The sequence below is a fragment of the Brassica napus genome, chromosome C9, assembly GCF_020379485.1.
Source record: "Brassica napus cultivar Da-Ae chromosome C9, Da-Ae, whole genome shotgun sequence".
In the NCBI taxonomy this organism is placed as follows: domain Eukaryota; kingdom Viridiplantae; phylum Streptophyta; class Magnoliopsida; order Brassicales; family Brassicaceae; genus Brassica; species Brassica napus.
This window is the reverse complement of record NC_063452.1, coordinates 4,861,109-4,880,767: the sequence shown is the minus strand read 5'-3', so window position 1 is coordinate 4,880,767 and position 19,659 is coordinate 4,861,109. Positions and strand designations below refer to the sequence as shown.

At 34.5% G+C, this 19,659-nt stretch overlaps 4 protein-coding genes across 6 annotated transcripts; 1 reads left to right on the top strand and 3 right to left on the bottom strand.

Annotated features, from left to right (window-relative positions):
• The first annotated feature begins 210 nt into the window (after positions 1–210).
• LOC106407349 (3-isopropylmalate dehydratase large subunit, chloroplastic) lies at positions 211–1,971 on the top strand. 2 transcript variants are annotated; one of them, XM_013848207.3, is made up of 6 exons: positions 211–416; positions 808–978; positions 1,108–1,131; positions 1,286–1,411; positions 1,501–1,569; positions 1,668–1,971. In XM_013848207.3, exons 2-6 carry the CDS (start codon positions 862–864, stop codon positions 1,758–1,760), a joined length of 429 nt encoding a protein of 142 aa, XP_013703661.1. In that variant the 5' UTR covers positions 211–416; positions 808–861; the 3' UTR covers positions 1,761–1,971. The 2 variants fall into 2 exon arrangements, with proteins under 2 accessions (XP_013703661.1, XP_013703660.1); XM_013848206.3 differs by having other exon boundaries at positions 211–472.
• Positions 1,972–2,305: 334 nt separating this feature from the next.
• LOC106409679 (NAC domain-containing protein 101) lies at positions 2,306–9,715 on the bottom strand. Of its 2 annotated transcripts, XM_048769800.1 has the most exons (3): positions 4,487–9,714; positions 3,523–3,697; positions 2,306–3,356 (listed from the first exon to the last, which is right to left on the bottom strand). In XM_048769800.1, exons 2-3 carry the CDS (start codon positions 3,680–3,682, stop codon positions 2,506–2,508), a joined length of 1,011 nt encoding a protein of 336 aa, XP_048625757.1. In that variant the 5' UTR covers positions 3,683–3,697; positions 4,487–9,714; the 3' UTR covers positions 2,306–2,505. The 2 variants fall into 2 exon arrangements, with proteins under 2 accessions (XP_048625757.1, XP_013705716.2); XM_013850262.3 differs by having other exon boundaries at positions 3,523–9,715.
• Positions 9,716–10,160: 445 nt separating this feature from the next.
• LOC106411303 (21 kDa protein) lies at positions 10,161–10,929 on the bottom strand. Its single transcript, XM_013852045.3, has one exon. The coding sequence runs from the start codon at positions 10,849–10,851 to the stop codon at positions 10,252–10,254; it is 600 nt and encodes a 199-aa protein (XP_013707499.1). The 5' UTR covers positions 10,852–10,929; the 3' UTR covers positions 10,161–10,251.
• Positions 10,930–13,563: 2,634 nt separating this feature from the next.
• Positions 13,564–14,842, bottom strand: BNAC09G05580D. Its single transcript, XM_013849863.3, has 2 exons — positions 14,639–14,842; positions 13,564–14,491 (listed from the first exon to the last, which is right to left on the bottom strand). The coding sequence occupies exons 1-2, from the start codon at positions 14,693–14,695 to the stop codon at positions 13,814–13,816; spliced, it is 735 nt and encodes a 244-aa protein (XP_013705317.1). The 5' UTR covers positions 14,696–14,842; the 3' UTR covers positions 13,564–13,813.
• Positions 14,843–19,659: the final 4,817 nt, after the last annotated feature.

Here is a 19,659-nt window from a genome sequence, read left to right as displayed (position 1 = left end):
TTATTTTTTGTAACTAACATAATTAGTTAGCGTCATTAGACCATGATTATCCCTGATCTTTAACAGGGTTCTTAAGTTTAATAAATGATTTAAATAAATCAAAAAAAAAAGGAGAAGTTATCGATCCTTAAATAAGGAGTTTGGTTAGGTAAGTTTTCCACCCACGTGTCAGCAAACGAGAGAAAGTATATTTTTCATATTTTCTATTTTTTTTCTTTTCTTTTCTCACTTCGTTCTCTGTAATCTCTTCCTCTCCCTTCGTCTGTGAATCCCCCAGTAAGGTTAGTATCATCATCTTCCACCAGAAAAAATCGATATCTCGAAAGATCGTCTCCGTCATGGATCCTCTGCAGCGCTCATCCACCACCTCAGGATCTGTCTGAACCTATCTCTCGTTATTTCTCGTCGTACATTATGTATGTGGCCCTCCCTCTCTTTGCACTCGACACCAAGCTCTATTTCATTTTCTAAGGTGAATCAATCAGCTAATTTCAATTATTTGATTTTTGTGTGAAAAGCTATAAAGTAATGGAAATTTAATGTTTTTCTTTTCGAAGATTTAGCAAACTCGTTATTAGTGAAATCAATTGAGTGTTTTTCTATTTCGTTTTTCTCCAGTTTGTGTTATTAGTGAAATCAATTGAGTGTTTCTCATGCGTTGATGTAGGAAGTTGAAAAAGTTTTATTCTTTCTCTGTTTACTACAGACGGGTAGAAACATAAAGGATATGTCTTTGTCCTTTTTTTTTGAGTCTTGATTTCACTCTAGCGTATCGTTTTTGATTAAGAGTATTTTAATCTTGAGTAGGGGCAATAAAGATAAACTCTTTGAAGTTAGCAGCAGCACCAGCTACATAAGAGGATGGGAGCATCAGAGGCTCTAACTGATCCATCGAGCCTATACGATGTGGGCAACGTTGAATTTTCCGACACGTATACGATGCTTACGGTGAGAAATGCACTTGCATCTGTCCAGAATGTGAGTCTTGCCTTCTCTCCTTTGCTTATGTGTTTGATTGATGCTATTTATGTTTATACTTTATGACTCTACGTTGATGTTCTTATGACTCATGATGTTTGTGGCCCTGGTGCTTTTGGTATCTTCAAGAGAGAGTTCGGTGACAAGGCTAAGGTAATGCATCCAGTGATCTCTTCTTTGCTCTGTTTCTTGTGGTAGTACGTAGCAGTTGGAAAGAGATTTGGTCGTTTTGAATCTTGCTATGATGATATTATCTTAGTTGTATCGTTATTAGAGTTTATTGTGATTTTTACTTTCCACGTTGAAGGTTTGGGACTCGGAGAAGATCGTTGTTATACCATACCATTACATATTTACAGCTGATAAGCGTGCAAACCGCAACGTGGACATTATGAGGGATTACTGCAGGGAACAGAACATCGTTGTTATCAAGGTATGGTGGTTTTGAAAATTTCCATGGAGTGAAAACTGTGAATCCCTATCTTGCTTGCATGTGAATAAAGTTTCATTTCTCATATGTAGGCTAATCCTGACTACAAAGGTGTTTGCCATGTTGCGCTTGCACAAGAAGGTCATTGCAGGCCAGGAGAGGTAACAATCTCTCTCGCTGGATATGATTGGCTTTGTTTGGTTTGATTCGGTTCTATGTGTTGTTGCTGTTACGATTAATATTTTTTTCCTTACGATAGGTTTTATTAAGAACAGACTCACACGCATGTACTGCTGGAGCATTTGGTCAGTTTGCTAAGGGATTGGAAACACTGATGCAGGCTTTGTGTTAGGCACTGGACAAATCCTTTTCAGGGTTTGTTAAGAAAAGTTAAATTTTTTCTTAAAGAAATCCAAATTAAGAAACTACCACTGTAGCTCAAAAATTAAGTGATTCTTAACTGAAATCTTTAGTTAAAATTTATTAGTTAAATAATCATTAAAGTGTACTCAAGAAACCTTATAAGTTTCTAGGGATAATCATGCTCCTAGTTTGCCAAGTTTTTTGAGACTCTTGACTGCTATGAAGAGAGAACAATAACGGGTGTGGCTGTTTATCAGACACATCTCTCAAGTCTTGTCTATTGTGTCTTCTTTAGTGTGTTGTGTTTTAGCAGTTCATGTGTTATCCCTTTGTGTTCCCAAACTTGTAGTCTCAGTTTTATCAGATTGCATATGTTTTGAGTCTGCTCGTGTCATTATTTTTGCAATCTTATAAAAAAAAAACTTGCGTGTGTCTGTTTAACGTAAATACATAATGTAGAAGTAAGTATGGGCGTTGTGTTTAACTAGAAAGTTACAAACACAAAAGTACTATAACGTAAATACATAACCATAATGTAGAAGTAAGTATGGGCGTTGTGTTTAACTAGAAAGTTACAAACACAAAAGTACTATAAAGTGTACATTTTGTTCTCAACAGTGTACACATTAAATAAACAATTTGGTGTAAAATATAATCAATAAGCAAGATGACCCTCAATTAATTAATTAATTAATTATATATATCATATATGCCTTCCGATTTACGCACATGTTTTACGTGTGTGTATTTTGAGCCCAAGAGAAAGATGGTTTCTCTTCAGAGATATGATTATATGTTTCATTCGAAACATTATTAGATGGAGGATCTTGCTTAACTTCTTCCTCTTCTTGGCTCAAGATTAGCTGAGAAGCAACAAGCTTGTCAAGAGTTTGCCAGTCCATCAGTTGATCATTATGGTCATCATTGAGTAGTAGTTCTGGTTGATGATGATGATGATGATCAGTATTTGTGTTCATCATGGTCATATGAGCATCATCATTAGTAATAATATGACCATGATCACCTTCATCATCTCGTTGCATTAATGTGCTTGGTGCTGCGTTGATATTGCTTAATACAACACCATAATGGTCATTATCATTATCATGTAATGATGATGATGATGAGCCTTGAAACATTATTGGACCCTCAAGATCAGGAAGATGGTAGTAATTACCATTAGCGACTTCCATTTGCTGTCTGAACCAATTAGAGTCTTGCCTTGATGATGATCCCATCATTGTTCTTGGATTGTTGTTATTTATAGTTGTTAGTTTCTTCTTGAAAGCGCGACAAACTACCCATCCTTCCTCATGAGGTGGTCCATTTTCATCGGTCTCAAGTCGATATTCATGCATTATCCAATCGGACTTTTGACCATTTGGGGCACGGCCTTTGTAAAACACAAGAGTTTTCCTCATTCCTACAAGCTCTTGCTTCGAGTATATGGCCTTGTCTCGACCTGTTGCTTTCCAAAATCCCGAGCCTGTTGCTCTATTTGTCCGTGTCCCTGTTGGATACTTCTTGTCCTTGTAGCTAAAGAAATACCATTCCCTCTTTTCTCCTGCCCCTCTTCCACATAACTCTGCATATTATAAAAAAAACATTATCGACTATATATAAAATGTGAGTTACTATCTAACATATAAAGAACACGAGGCAATGCAATGCATATATTATCAATTAATTATATGAATTAGAAACATCTGAACCTTAACAACTAGTATGTTACCATGCAAGGACACGCATACCTTGGATGTCCCATGGCTCGATTTTGTAGAGATCAACATCTTTGATAACATCAACTTGCATTTCAGGGAATGCAACTTTATTCTTAAGATAATAGTCTACGAGTTCTTCATCGGTCGGATGGAATCGATAGCCGGGAGGAATGTGTGAGAGACTCTCCATTTGATATTTTTCTTTCTGCAATGTGGCAATTTGTAACATATACTTTATTTATCATCGGTAAATAGAAATATTTGCATGTAACTAAAGTAAGTATTCAAGTAAGTTTACATAGAGATGTATCTTCCTTTTCCACACACGTAAAGATGGGTAAAGTCAGTGGCGGATGTAGATGGACAAAGGGTGGGGCAGTTGCCCACCATGGTTTTTAAAATTTCAGTGTATTTTTTCAAATTTTTGACAAATGCCTCTGTTGACATTGTTGATAAATTATATGTATGTCCCGGATCGAAGTAACTTCTAGATCCGCCACTGGGTAAAGTATCATTTCATTATGAAAAAAATGTTACGTTTGATATACTCATAATATCTAGATTGAATTTCCACACATAAATATTAAAAAGAAAAAAACAATAATCATAGTATGCAGGGGTTCAAACTAGTAGCTAACTTTCCATAATCTGCGTGAATGAAACAATAATTACTTCCTATCTTTTATTTCTTTCCTATTTGACTCTACATTTGATGAAAATGTTACTAAAAGGACGAAAAATAACAATGAACAACATTAAAAATCTCATACGTGAAAATAAGGATACAAACTTTTCCATTGAAAGGAGGAGAAAACCAATGTAGTATTGTAGTTGTCTTAGAAAATAGTTGTACTTTTCTGAAAAAGAAGAAAATAGTTGTACTTATAACTCAAGATCTCGTACGAAGGTTAAACATTTTTGATACTATAAAAGATTTGATCACATCACGAGAGTTATAAATCACAAATGGTTCTATATACTGAAATAAACTTACTCGAGTCTTCTTCTTATATATGCAAGATTTATAAGAATATTCAATTTTTCCTCCTTTTGGTTCTTCTTCGTAGATTTTAGATAAAGAGACAAAAGCGTCTTGTCTTGTTTATGTTGAGGTCATGAAAGACTTAAGAGTGTTCCGATGATGGCGGATTCTCTAGGCTTATATGTACACATATTTATAGGCATATAAATGTAAACAGAGACAAAAACTCTCATGATGCAAAAGGAAATGTCCTCATTTTAATTTATGTGTTTTTCTCTAATACTTTATTAACATAAGAATCTATTTGGATTTTAACTAAGCTATCACTGTCTTCCTCTTTCTCTACCTGAAGAAGTGTTGCATAAGTTTTCACTTTTTATATGTGATATTATAAGGGGGAAAATGTGATTCAAGAAAAAAACAGTAAGATAAATAAAGAAATTCAGTAATAAAATAACGTGGCTTGACATGAGTGGTTACGTAATAACACAGGGAACATCATCGCGATGAAAAAGCTCCCTATCGCCTTCGGTGCTGGCCCCAGTTCGTATACTCATACCACGTTGGTCTTTTAATTCGTGATCTCAATCAACAAAACAAAATTTTCTTTTGTGGTGGTACATCGAATTCAGATAAATCAATACCGCAAATGAGTCCTCACTCGATGAGGAGAGGTTCTTAGTTTCGCCCAACATAACTATATACAGTGTGCTTGACAAAAACTTAACCGAGTTTTTAATTGTTAAAGACGTTATACACTTATATGTTCAGGGGTTGATAGATTTAATCTCGAATAAAGCAATGATCAGAGAAATTACAGGATCATATAAATCATTAGATTTTATGGTGAAATATTATGACCTAATGCTAGACTTTCTCTCGTTTTCTTTTTGATGGCATTTTTCTTTTTCTCATATGTCTGCGAAATTTCTATTAATGTAAAAATAAAATAAAAAGGTGGTTCAGCAGTACGCTTTCTATCTTCAACTCTCCACTTACAAACACTATGATTATTCCTGCAATCTCTATATCATTTTAGTATCTTTTACATATATAAACACATTATCTTCGTGAGTAATACGTACATAATCTATATGGATGGCTAACTCATTTACTGGGGTGGTATTTTACATTGTACAGTATATATATATAGTAGAAACATCCATGCATAATATAAAATAATGAAATAAAATAGTAGAGCTTAAACGATTAGTTTGAAAGAGTGGCTCTGTATGAAACATTTCCAGTAATTTTTACGAGCATAACATTTTGCTCTAGAGAATCATTTCACACGATCAACAAGTACGGTTGATTGTATATTTGTATCCAAAATAAACATTTAGATTATCTCATTGGATGATGAGACCAGGGACGAAGCTGGGGTGTAGATAGGGGCTGTTTGTGCACCCATAATTTTGTGGAAAACTAATGTATTCTTTCACAATTTTTTGTATGTGCACCATAAAATCTTACCATAAAATCTTTAAATTTAATACTAGTGCATCCATGAAAATAGTTGTCTGGAGGAGACCCACAAACCGATTGTACTAATGATATTAATAAGTTTTACATTCAGGAAACTGAGAAAGTGTATATAAACAAAAACCATCATATCACACGTTTTCTTTGCCCAAAGCAGCTTGAAAAGCAATCGGTTAAGCTGGTTTGATCCTAACCGGTAAAGTCACGCCAATTCATCTTGTAGCTGAAGCCGCTGGGCTGGTCCCACTTGCAAGTAGATGATTGGACCTGAGTCCGACGTGGTCCTAGCTACTGTCAAGTCCATGGCCAACGAACTACCTTTCTTTTTCGGTCTAATAAGTGGGCCTTAGCGTAACCTGCTATCATTCTATTGGACGATACCTCATGTACATGACATGACACATGTATGGATTTGAATTGTTGCAAGAGTATAATACAACCATTTATTTCATTTTCTCTTTTGGTTCATCATGTCATTTTCTCTTCTCTCTAGTGATAAGTGTAGAAATAAAACAGAGCAAGTTTTGATAGAGACCAGAGCGATAATAATTATATATTGGTTAATGGTTATGATTTTGCAGACAGAGAGGAGTTATTAGTATATTGTTTGATGAATTCGCGCGTTTGAACAATCGAACGAGTATAAGAAGACCAGAACAGTGGAAAGTAGACTGTTCTCGTTGAATTTTACGGAGAATAAATGCTTGGAAGATTAATTAGTGGCGAGCATTTATAATTGCATATTCGAAATAAAATCAAAAGAAGAAGAGAGCAGATGATGAGGTGTGAATTTCTATTATTTCATGATTGGTTGATTGTTGAGTTGCGGAATTCATTCCACCATGAAAACGTATTCATAGTCATATAAGCTTTAATTATTTGGCCATGTTTATTGAGAGATTCCTGCGATGTGTTTTTAAAAATTAAGAGAAAGTTATTATATTACGTTAAAAATTTCATCCTAAGAATCCTAATAAACATGCCTAGGGTATGACGACAACAAACGTACAAATACAAATTAAATCATAGGGCGCACTAGAGTTTGATTTTGTCTTGTTAAAGCAAATCATAATATATTTATATATAATAGAAAATTTAGATCTTCGAGAGTGTGTCAAGACATAGACATGATTGACCCTTTATTCTAGTGTACTGATTAAACCTTTTCTTGCAATGCAATGTTGGCATGATATTATTGACTTTTATTCAATAATCATATTATTGACATGCAACGAGTAACATAAATGAAGAGCATTATTGTAGCATTTTCGTAACGTTGCTATGTTTTTATTTTGTTTGTAAGCTTTTTTTTTTGTCAACTTGTTTGTAAGGTTTAAACCAATCAAAGTGTCTGTCTTTAGTTACAAGAAAGTAGATGCTATTAAAATTACCCGTGCACAAGAGTCGTAAATAATATAATTACCCCTTAAAAATAAACTCAAGTGTCAATAATTGCCAAAATATTCACACCTCTTTTACTTTTATTGCTTCATATATTTGCACTTTGTGAATACGTTTCCTTCACAGCTTGTCATCATTCCTGCCTATAATTCTAAATTATTATGGAGAACTCCCTCATTTTCATATAATTTTCTTATTCTCTTATTTTAGAAAATATCATACGCTTAATAATAATGATACGTATAGCTATTAATCATATGACTATATATGAAATTAAAACAAATAAAGGACCGGAATTATTGTACTTAATTCAATATGGAATCGATTGTATTAATTATCTTCTCAAATTAGACAGTTTCTATGACTCTCATACACATTTTCTAAGAAGTAAACTAAGATATATTTGTAGTTACCTCTTTTTGTAAAAAGATAAAAGTTCTAGTTGGTAGATATTATTGAAAAATGAGAATATACAGTAAATATTTATAAATTAATATTTGATAAATTAATAAATATTGTTGATTCAAATAGATGTTTTATTGTAATTGCAACTATTAAAGTGTCACGGATTGAAATAAAGTTAAAACTTTATTAACAGCTTAGTAACGATTTGCAATAATAAAACCGGTTTAGATTCCTAAAAGTGATTCGACCAAGTGTACCGATTTGATCAAGTACGCATTAAACCGACCAAGTATACCAAGCACATTTAGATAGAAACAAAGAAACGGTATTGTTCCTGACTCGTCGGTTTTGAACGCAATGGTTCTTTGTTTGGTTAAGTTAAGGAGATTTGATGAGGCCAGAGCAGATTTAGATAGAGTGCTAGCTTCTAGTTATGTTCCTAGTAACAACGCTTGTCGCTTAGTAGTTGATGAGCTTTGTAATAAAGATGAGTATCTTGAGGCGTATCTTTATTTTGAACAAGTCAAAGCGAGAGGAAGTGGTTTAAGGATTTGGTGTTGCAAGAGATTGTTTAAGGGATTGTGCGGTCATGGTCACTTGGATGAAGCTGTTGGGATGTTAGATACTCTCTGTGAGATAACAAGAATGCTTCTGCCGGTTCATCTATATAAGTCTCTCTGTTACTCTAGATTGACCATTGAAGCAATTAAAGTAGTTAAAGACATGGCTTGATTTTTGGCCTCGTTAGTCACACCTGGTTGATTTATATTTTGTGTGAAGAGAAGAAGTTTAGAGACGCTCGTGCTTTGTTTGGTATTGTGGTTCAGTCTGGAAGATCTTTGTTGAATTGTACTAAACCTGGTTTGTTGAAAATGCTTAACCAGAATCAGCATTTTATTGTAAAGTGTTTGCAAATATGATGTAGTATAGTAAATTACATTTATCATTTAAAAACAAAAATTCTGAACCTGAAAAGATACTAATACTGTACTGAATTGTGTAAGATAGATTCCATGTGTAAATCTAACAACCGTAAGCAGTTGGTCTGCCATTATTCAACAAAAGTGGGAGAAAAGACACTTTTCTTCACGTGAGTTTCCTAATATTTTATAGTATTATTTGAAGTAAAGCATAAATGTATATATAAAAAATTAATAAAATAAACTTTTGTTGTATACAATACTTGAACAATAATGCATTTTTGTTATCATATTGATTCTTCATGAATTTTTTTCTATGTACATGCATGTATACTAGTCTATGTTGATTAAGATCAATGTAATGTACAACTTCAAAAACACTAGTAGAAGATATTTGAATGAACTGAATTAGTATCTTAACTGGAAAGTGTTTTTTTCTAACATTTATTGGAAAGTTTTGGATTTATGAAAATGATGCATCTATATAACTATTGTTGACAAAAAAAAGTATAGATATTTTAGGGGTGTTCAATCCGGATATCGGTTCGGTTTCGGTTCAGTTTTTTTCAGTTTTTCGGTATTTCGGTTAGAAAAATATAACTACCATTCTAAATCCATATTTACTTCGGTTCGGTTCGGTTTATATACCGCCGGTTTTCGATTTATTCGGTTTTATACCAAAACATAATTATTTAGTTTGAGATCATATTATATAAATTTTAGAGTCATATTGTCATCGCAGTCATTTATTAAAAATATATTATATTTTCAAATAAAAGAACAAAAAAATAAAAACGCTTATACCTTCAAATGAAATAATCAAAGCTCAAAATTTTGAAAATAAAAATAAAAAAACAAAATAGAAGTATGAAAGAAAATGTTTCCACTCTTTCATATTCAGTGTTCATCAAAGTCATGCTTCGTCGAGTGAAACTCTGTTCGTTTATAAATAAGAAAAAAATTGTGAAGAATTTTTTCTAGTTATTATCCATCAAATTTATAATCTTCACTTCAATTTAATCAATGCTAAAAGAAAACAAAATGATTAAAAGAAAAAGACTAAAAAAATAAAAAGCCTCGATGAATTGTTATTTAATTATATTTTAAGTGTTTTTCAAATTATGATTCTTTATTACTATAAAAATGGTAATAATTATTAACAAAAGAATAACTTATATAACAAATATATTTTTCATTGACGTTATAAAATATGTACATATTTACATGTTTTTACTTTTGATCGATTTAATCGGTTATAAACCAAACCATATCCAAATCCTACGATTTTTATAAAATCATATCCATTCGGTTTATATGGTATATACCAAAACCATATCATATTGTCTATTTCGGTTCGGTTCGGTATGGTTCGGTTTTACCATATTGGACAGGCCTAAGATATTTTGTTGGAAAATATTAAAAAATCATTTTTTTTAATTTTCAGGAAATACTTTATTTGGTACTTATTGATTCAGGAATCGTAAGAACACACACATTGAATTATTATTATACACAGACGAATACATACTTTGAATATATATTATACACACAAAATCAAACAGAAACTTTCTAACCATGAATAGAAGCAAAGTGATTAATCAAAGCTAAAGCATTACTCGTTAAATGAGCAATAACCAAAATCCTTTCTCTAACAAAAACCTTAACCTTCCCATTCATGTCATCTCCTTCAAATCCGTCGGTGCACGTGTTCTCATCGGTCAGAGCCGCACTAACCCATGTCTGAATATCACTCATGTATACCTCATAGCTCGAGCCAATTAGCTGGCCCATCTCACCAATCGATTTTCGAAGCTCATCCAACGTGTCACCTAACTCCTCCACGCAGTCTCTCATGGCCGAGACTTCTCTCGGCTTGAGCTGGCTACTACTTGAGAGACGCACCATCATTACTGATGTGGCTTTAGCTGACGCTAATGTGATGTTGAGAGCAGCGTGAGCCATGAGCTTGGGGCTGGTTTGGATGAGACTGGCATGAGTTGAGAGTGAAGCGACACAGAGTCTTGGGTATGTTGTGACTGTGCATGATGATTTTACGAACTCTGTGTTTGTTGCTGTTGTATGGACCGACTTGAGTGTGGTTATGGTTATGGCTGCGGTTATGAGAAGAGATGTGAGGAAGTGATGAGTAGCCCTAAAAGATTCAGCCATCTCTTTAAAATATATGTTATGAGCTTTATGATATTATGGTTGTGATGATATATATATGTGTTGAAGTGTTCTATGTAACTGACGTTTTATATAGAGAAATTATATGATATTTGCAAAAAAAAAAAAAGATATTATTTAAGCACAATTATTTAATATGCAAGTGGGAATTTGGTTGCATGAATGAAGATATTTTGTTTTATAAAGGAAAATGGAAGAGAGAAAAAAAAGTATCTAACATGTGAAAGCAACATACGGGATACGGCTAAGACACTGATTGTGCGTAAGGAGTTAGTAGTTTTGAGACAAACATATTAAGTTGTTTAATCAAAACATTAATCACATTTGGAACAAAGCATTAATCACATTTGGAATGATCTAGTACCTCCATGGGTAATTCGTGGTCGCTTTCAGATTCAAATGGAGTCGACACTTGATACTATCTAATGGTCCTGACTTCTCGTTTTAAATGGTAGGTCTATATTATTTAAGTGTAATTACGTTTGTGTTTAATATTTATTATAATGATGTATTTGAATTCAATAAGACCTTTTTTTTTGTCACACGAATTCAATAAGACCTTTTTATGAAATTCTTTGTTACAACTTGTAACTGCAATGAAAACACAAATGTATTTATTTATAAAAACAATTAAAGGTTTTCTATTACTACAAAAATCAATTAAAGGATTAAAAGATGTCGATCGTGGAAACCAAATTGTGGACGTAACTCCCCGAACATTCGTGGAAACACCGTAGTCTAATGGTTAAGATTTAAAGGCTTTTACATCCAGGTTTGGGGTTCGAATCCCTGACTATGCAATTTATTGCAAAATACAGGAAATCCAGGTTTCAAGTTCCGGAGAGAACGATTTATTACTGCAGACTACGGAAGAAAGACTTACAAGGGATCTTCAACATGGTGCAAGTAAATCCAGTCAGACGTGGATCTTCATAGGACGGCTCAGCTGATGCAGTTAGGCGTAGATCCTCGTAAGACAGGTAATATTGTCGGTTGTCAAATCGTCTATGTAATCTTTCTCATAATTGTAATGTCATAATAAATCAGCGTTAAAAAAAAAACTCCCCAAACATTTAAGATTAATTGTCCTTGTAGTCGTAATTAAATAGTGCATGTGACTATTGTCATCTTCAAGATTTCCATTTTGGCCACATATCACTGTGTCTGCTCCCAAAATATCAATGTTTATCCAAAATTTCGTAGAAGCAGTACCACGTGATCTGAAATATCAAGTTGTATAGTAATGTCAAGTCATATAGGTGTCTTTACAAAAAAAAAATCTAGTCAAATGTTAACCAAATTTTTTTTTTTGGTAAATACATATGTGTTTGAGATTTTTAGATGGGTTAATTGGTTGTAATGAATGAATAATTTTATTGTAACGGTTGTTGCTCTCAGAAACTGGCAGGTTTTTCTTAGGGTTTGTTTTCTCAGTGAATCATCGTTCTGTTTACTATTGAAGAAAATTAATGGGCTTTTGACGTGGGTCTCTTAATCTTCTTGAAACTATATGGTCTGTGCCTATGTAGCCCAATTCATTTTCCGTCGACATGTGACCCAATTCATTACAACGACCTTTTTTTTTGGGGCAAATACAACAACCTTTTTGTCAACATATATGTGTATTCCAAAAACAAAATCTTGCATATATATATATTCACTGAAGTTGGTTTTGGTGTTTCTTGTCATGTAAATATCAATAAATATTATCATAAATAATGAGAACACTTAGAAAATAACTTTTTAACATGAAATTCTACTATATGAAATTTATTTGTATTATTTTTGTGTGATATTGTATTTTTAGAATTATGATAAATAATTTTACTTTAACCACGCCATTAATTTTTGTAAGCTTATTTTCATTGATATATAAAATTTTGTTAAATTCATTTTGTTTTGATTGAACTTTTATATATACTACATCTGTTTTATTATAAGTAATATTTAAAAATTTCAACACAAAATTTTGTTATACTTTTCATTACTACACATAATTTTTTTCCAATTAACAATCTGAAATGGCAGGAATATAATGTGTATTCCGTTTTAAAATCTACAATAAAATATAGACTGATATTGTTATAACAAATATAAAACTAAATAGCAACAGTGAACTTATTATCGAACGAAAGTAGTATAAATGAGTGTAAATCATTTTCTTTTACAGTGGGGAAGGATAGACGAAATGGGGCGGTCATGGGGATAGAGGAAAGGTTATGGGTAATGTGTCGTTCGTGATTGATCATTGTCTTGCAGATTGTGCTGCATGCAAACGAATCATTAAAATCTATGACTTATAAAAGTAAATTGATAAGCATTAAACATCAATCTAAAAATGTTATTATGAATTTATGATGGTTTTAAGCAATGAGCATATATCTGGTTGCACAAAAAAGAAGAAGTGATGAGCATATATCTCGTTAGGCGAGATGAGAGCATAAGCATACTGACATATATATATATAGTACATATACATCTACATCTAGTTTGAACTTTGAAGATATTGTAAACGAAATATAAAAATACATTTGCTTGCATAGATGTAAAATACACCATAATTAACTAAATGTTCTAATTTCATTGTTTTAGTTTCAGATGCCATCTTCGCGGATGTGCATTTTTTTTATTAGTTTATTTGCTAACCATCCAAAATATGAAGAATCCTTATGTACTGTACACATGCTTAAGAAATGACAAAAGCAAATTCCAAAATTTAAAAGAAATTAAAAACGAAACACGAATCTTCATATTCACACTTACAAGAAAAAGAAGTCTTTAAGTAAATAAGACTCCAAACAAACAAAACACTCCAACACCAATCAAAACTTCTTTTAATTACTTATACAAATAACTATTCTTCTTATACTAACTCTCTCACTCGTCTGAACCATCACAGAGGTGACTTTTTCTCTAAAGTATCCAATAGTATGTAAGCTTTAAATTAAGCTTCAACAATGGCTTCTCCTTGTGGAACCCTAACCCTAAACACATGCTCCTCTCCTGTACACTTATCAACTTTCACCACCCAATGACTCTTTCTTACACGGTCATGGTGATGATAATGGTGATTGTTCTTGTTCATCATCATCTTCTGATTATACTTACCATTATCGTTGACCCTCGTCACAAGCAACCCTTCACCTATTGGTAAAAACTGTGTTTTTCTTCCATCACTAAACCTCCAAGATCCTCTCGAAAACGCGTTATAACCCACCACAACCGCCACACCGCTTCCACCGCCACTTCTTGCGTTTTCTTCATGGTGATTAACGATCTTTCTAACGATATCTTGGTGGTCCACGAGGTTACAATCCACGAGGACGAAATCAGCTTCACCGAAATGATCATTAATTAAATTGGTGTCGCTAGATTCTCCCACTACGAAATGTATCTGATGAATCTCTGATGGTTCCAACATTTTCTTGGATATGATCAGTTCTTCGATGCCACGTAAAACACATACCACTTGACCACGCGTTTGATTTGCGGCAGCGATCAGGGCAACGAGTATGTCAGTGTTTGCTGCTCCGGCACAAGCCACGGCGATCTTTCTTGCGTTGTTTCCGGCGGCTAGAGCTGATATGAACTCAGCCACGTTCGGTTCTTTTGATCTTTGATCCTGGAAAATGCACATATATGTCAAAATGTGACATTAAATTAAGAAGAAAAAAACTCGATCCATTTCATATTTTAAACAAAACCCAATTAAATTAGGCTTAGAGAGATCTTATAATTTATTCGAATATACAAAGAAGTAATTTCTTACCGTTTTCAATGTACTAAGATAGGCTTTAGTAGCATTCTCAGCAGACCAAAAAGCCATTTTCTTAGAAATGAAATCGGGTTTCTCTCAATCTATTGCTTAGGAAGTTTCAAAGTAGTTGATGATGGTTTTGGTTTTAGGGGTGAAGGGTCTTTATTTATATATGGGGAGATTTGTGAATAGGATAAGATTCAAACAGGCTGGTCCAGTTCCATGAATCTTTTCTTTTGATATAAATATAAGGACGGAGAAGAGAAACAAATTTGGTCAAGTTGTAATATTATTCAACATGTGTATACAATATGGTATTATCGTTTACATAGATATATTAAAAATCAGGTTGTCTCATTGTCGAGAGATTAATCAGCTACTGTCATTGTTAATGTTTCTTTTCCTTATGACCTCTAAATGGAATTAGACTATGTTCAAAGGTTGTTTTTAGTTAGCGTTAAAAAACAAGGTTGTTTTTAGTGGCGTTTAATAATTAATACCCACTTTAATTTGGAAACGTGCATCGATCTCAATTCTTAATCGCAACTAGAAATATTTTTGTCCCAAGATATACGTGATAGGAAAAGGAAACCACATGCAATAATACCGACGATTTTGAAAATTTTGTTGTTACTGTATATATGTTTCAAAAACGCAAAAAGTTTATGGTAACGATTGTTCTAAGTACAGTACAAGAAAACACGCCGAATTCCGACGGAGGTTCCGACGGACATCAATGTCGTCGGACATTTGTGACGGATTTGTGACGGATTACCGACCAAATCCAAAAAAATGAAGTCGTCGGAATTCCGTCGGCCATTTCCGATGGAATTCCGACGAAACAAGGGTCGTCAGAATATTCCGACGACTTTTCGACGACATTCCGATAAAAAATGTAACCGTTGTAGTCGTCGGAAGTTCGTCGGTATATTCCGACGAATTTCCGACGACATTCCGATTAACAGTAAAGTCGTCGGAATTCCGTCGGTAATTTCCGACGGAATTCCGACGAACCATGTGACCGTTGCCGACAAATATATATGACCGTTGTATAGCCGTTTGAGATTGGACAATACCGACGGAATTCCGACGGACTGCTTTACATCCGTCGGAATTTCGTCGGAAAGTCGTCGGAGGTCCGTAAGCAATTTCCTATAAATACAACCCCTCCTCATTCAACTCATTCACACTTCATTCTCTCTTCATTCTCTTTAGTCATAACAATTCCGTGAAAATCATGTCTTCAGAAGTTTATTATCGTTCGTGGATGGATAAACCTCATTTGGATCCGAACACCAATTTGCTTACGGAAGAATACGTTCAAGGGATTGGAGAATTCATGAGGCTTGTTCAACAGCAACCGGATGCAAAAAGTGGTATGTTAAGATGTCCCTGCTCTTCTTGCAATAATAATAAGGTTATAAAAAATTTGATGTTTGGACTCATTTGTATATGAAAGGGTTTTCACGTAATTATAAAGTTTGGTACCTTCATGGGGAAACTGGTTATGAATATGGTAGTACTAGCGAACCTCAGCCTGTTAGTGAACCTCAGCCTGATATTAGGTTAGAAGAATCTAGAACGGATATAGATTATGGTGTAGGTACTGAGCAGATGGTACATGATCATTATAGAGGGGAAGAACCAAACCCCGAATCTAGGAGATTTTTTGACATGTTGGATGCAGGAAAACAACCTTTGTATCAAAATTGTAGAGATGGTCATTCAGTCTTATCATCTGCAACTAGATTAATGGGTATTAAGACAGACTATAATTTGGCTGAAGAATGTATGGATGCGATTACTGATTTTGTCAAAGGTATTCTACCTGAGGATAACCTTGCACCGGGTTCATACTACGAGGTTCAGAAACTTGTTGCAGGTCTTCAACTACCGTATGAAGTGATAGATGTATGTATTGACAACTGCATGATCTACTGGAGAGCGGATGAGACACGGAATGTATGCAAATTTTGTGGGAAACCTCGTTATCAGGAGACGAGGGGAAGAGTTCCGATCCCATTCAAAAGAATGTGGTATTTGCCTTTGACGGAAAGATTGAAGAGGTTGTATCAGTGTGAGCGCACAGCAAAAGCAATGAGATGGCATGCAGAGCATTCCACAAATGGTGAGATTAGACATCCTTCAGATGCAAAGGCTTGGAAACATTTCCAGTCAACATATCCAGAATTTGCGGAAGAGAGAAGAAATGTTTATCTTGGATTATCTACTGATGGTTTCAGCCCATTTGGAAAGCATGGAAGACAGTATTCTCTATGGCCAGTTATTGTGACACCGTACAACTTACGGCCGAGCTTGTGCATGCGACGAGAGTTTTTGTTTCTCTCAATTCTCGTCCCCGGGCCAGATCATCCTAAAAGATCACTAGATGTGTTTCTTCAACCACTAATATATGAGTTGCAACAACTATGGGCGCATGGTTTTGAGACATACGATGTTTCGCGCAAAGAAAACTTTCAGATGCGGGCAGTACTTATGTGGACAATAAGTGACTTTCCAGCATATGGTATGTTATCTGGATGGACAACACATGGGAAGCTATCATGTCCATATTGTCAAGATGACACAGATGCTTTCCAACTAAAGAACGGAAGGAAAACGTGTTGGTTTGACTGTCACAGACGATTTCTACCACCTGATCATCCATACCGCAGGAGTAAGACTTCGTTTACGAAGAACAAGCAGGTGTTTGATGGTCCACCTGAGGAAGTTAGTGGGAAAGATTTGTTGAAGCAGTTTAGGTATTTTGATGCAGAAAGGACGCCAGATGTAGGTGGACATGAAAACATTCGAGTCAATGCGGTTGGAGAGCTACATAACTGGCACAAAAAGAGTATTTTCTGGGATCTGCCATATTGGGAGAGTCATCTATTGCGGCATAATTTAGATGTCATGCATATTGAGAAGAACTTCTTCGATAATCTGATGAACACAGTCCTTAACATCCAAGGTAAAACGAAGGATAATTTGAAGTCAAGGTTGGATTTAGTCGATATTTGTGATCGTTCTGAACTTCACGTTGATGAGAACGGTACGGCCCCTTTTCCCATTTATCGGCTGGATGGTGCTAGAAAAGAAGAGTTCTTTGATTGGATTACAGATAAAGTGAAATTTCCTGACGGATATGCATCAAATTTGGGGAACTGCGTTGATAGAAGCGAAGGAAAGTTTACTGGCTTGAAGAGTCATGATTGTCATGTAATTATGCAGCGCCTCCTTCCGTTTGCTTTTTCAGCATTATTGCCACGTAATGTTCATGAAGCAATTGCAGGTATATTATATTTTTACAATTTAATTTATTTTTATATTTAACAATTATGCTTATAAAAACTTAATACTTACGAAAATTATGTCTTTTATCTATGTAGGAATTAGTGTTTTCTTCCGCGACTTATGCAGCAGAGTAGTGACTGAAGAGGGTATTAATAATTTGAAGACAAACGCACCAGTCAGCATGTGCAACCTTGAGAAGATATTTCCTCCATCATTCTTTGATGTAATGGAACATCTTGCTATTCATCTCGCAAGAGAATTGGAACTTGGTGGTCCTGTGCAGTACAGATGGATGTATATTTTTGAGCGTTATATGCATCATCTGAAGAAGATGGTCAAAAATCAAAGCAGGGTGGAAGGATCTATAGTGGCACAGGTGATCAATGAAGAAACTGCAATCTTTGCTGAAAATTATTTTCCACCAGAAGTGCATACAAAACACCGAAGACCTGCTCGGCATGATGATAGAGGGGAGAGAGCAACATATCATGTTACTGTCCCAAGCATGTTCAAGGAAATAGGACGACTTAGTGGAAAATTCACGAAGCGGAGACTTACGGACACTGAGCACGCTCATTTGCAAACATATTTGCTCACCAACTGTGAAGATGTTCTACAATATGAGAGGTAAAAATATTTATTCATTTATTGTTAGATTAATATTCAATAAATTTATTTCATATTGATAATATTTTTGTATATAGTGTATATATGGCGGAGTTGCGTATGACTCACAGGCATGCAACAGAAGATGAGCTTCGACAACTTAGAGATAACGGATTTGCTGCGTGGCTTCGTAGTTATGTGAGTCATATATCATATTACCCTATGCAAATGATTAGTTTAAATTTAATATATATAAACTAATTAACTTTTCAATCATATATGTTTTTAATTTATAGGTGAATGATGGTTTGGCCAGAGGTCTTGTGTTCGATGATTGGATACGCGAATTTGTGCAGGGACCAAACTATGTGGTCAAATCATATCCTAAATTTTGTACGCGAGGATATGCATTCACAAGGAAAGGTCATTCTAAGACAACATATGATGCTGGTGTTTCATCTTCTTCTGGTGACGATGTCTACTACGGCAACATAAAAGAAATATTGGAAATCCAATTTCCTGGAATGGTTGGATTGCGTTGTGTAGTATTCTATTGTGATTGGTATGACACCACCCCAGATAGAGGAGTGAAGATTGATGCGTTTGGTGTTACATCAGTTCATTCGCGGCGGAAACTTCAATATTATGATCCCTTCATTCTTGGTTCGCAAGCTGATCAGGTATGTCAATCTATTCATAATTTTTTACCAATATAATTAATTAATGTTATATATTTTACTAATACTTGTATAATTGATATGTATAGGTGTGCTACATCAGTTACCCTCGGGTGACGTACAGAGACGATCCATGGGTTACTGTAACACAAATCAACCCAAGAGGACGAGTGGATGGAACTTCTGATGATGATGAACCATTGCAACCAGAGTCTACCAGCAACGCCCAGGCAGTTGAAGATTTGGAAAATGTTCAACTCGTTGAGAATTTGACTGTGTTTGGACATGATGCTGTCGTACATTCAGAGCCGGAAGCCGATGTTGGGGAGTTTGATGAAGATTCAGAAGATTCTGATTAGTTTTTTTTTTTTTTTTTTTTTTGTCCGTCGGAAATCCCTCGCAATATACCGACGATATAGCGACGACAATGGGTTTCATTGAAATTTGGAAAGGTCG

What these genes read in the sequence shown, in the direction of transcription:
- LOC106407349 (XM_013848207.3), top strand. Translation starts at nt 862, where the DNA reads ATGGGAGCATCAGAGGCTCTAACTGATCCATCGAGCCTATACGATGTG. An exon ending in AGTTCGGTGACAAGGCTAAG is followed by an intron (nt 1,132 to 1,285) that starts GTAATGCATCCA and finishes TCCACGTTGAAG; the next exon opens with GTTTGGGACTCGGAGAAGAT. An exon ending in AGAACATCGTTGTTATCAAG is followed by an intron (nt 1,412 to 1,500) that starts GTATGGTGGTTT and finishes TCTCATATGTAG; the next exon opens with GCTAATCCTGACTACAAAGG.
- LOC106409679 (XM_013850262.3), bottom strand. Translation starts at nt 3,721, where the DNA reads ATGTTACAAATTGCCACATTGCAGAAAGAAAAATATCAAATGGAGAGT. An exon ending in CGAGCCATGGGACATCCAAG is followed by an intron (nt 3,357 to 3,522) that starts GTATGCGTGTCC and finishes TATAATATGCAG; the next exon opens with AGTTATGTGGAAGAGGGGCA.
- LOC106411303 (XM_013852045.3), bottom strand. Translation starts at nt 10,851, where the DNA reads ATGGCTGAATCTTTTAGGGCTACTCATCACTTCCTCACATCTCTTCTC.
- BNAC09G05580D (XM_013849863.3), bottom strand. Translation starts at nt 14,695, where the DNA reads ATGGCTTTTTGGTCTGCTGAGAATGCTACTAAAGCCTATCTTAGTACA. An exon ending in ATCTTAGTACATTGAAAACG is followed by an intron (nt 14,492 to 14,638) that starts GTAAGAAATTAC and finishes TGCATTTTCCAG; the next exon opens with GATCAAAGATCAAAAGAACC.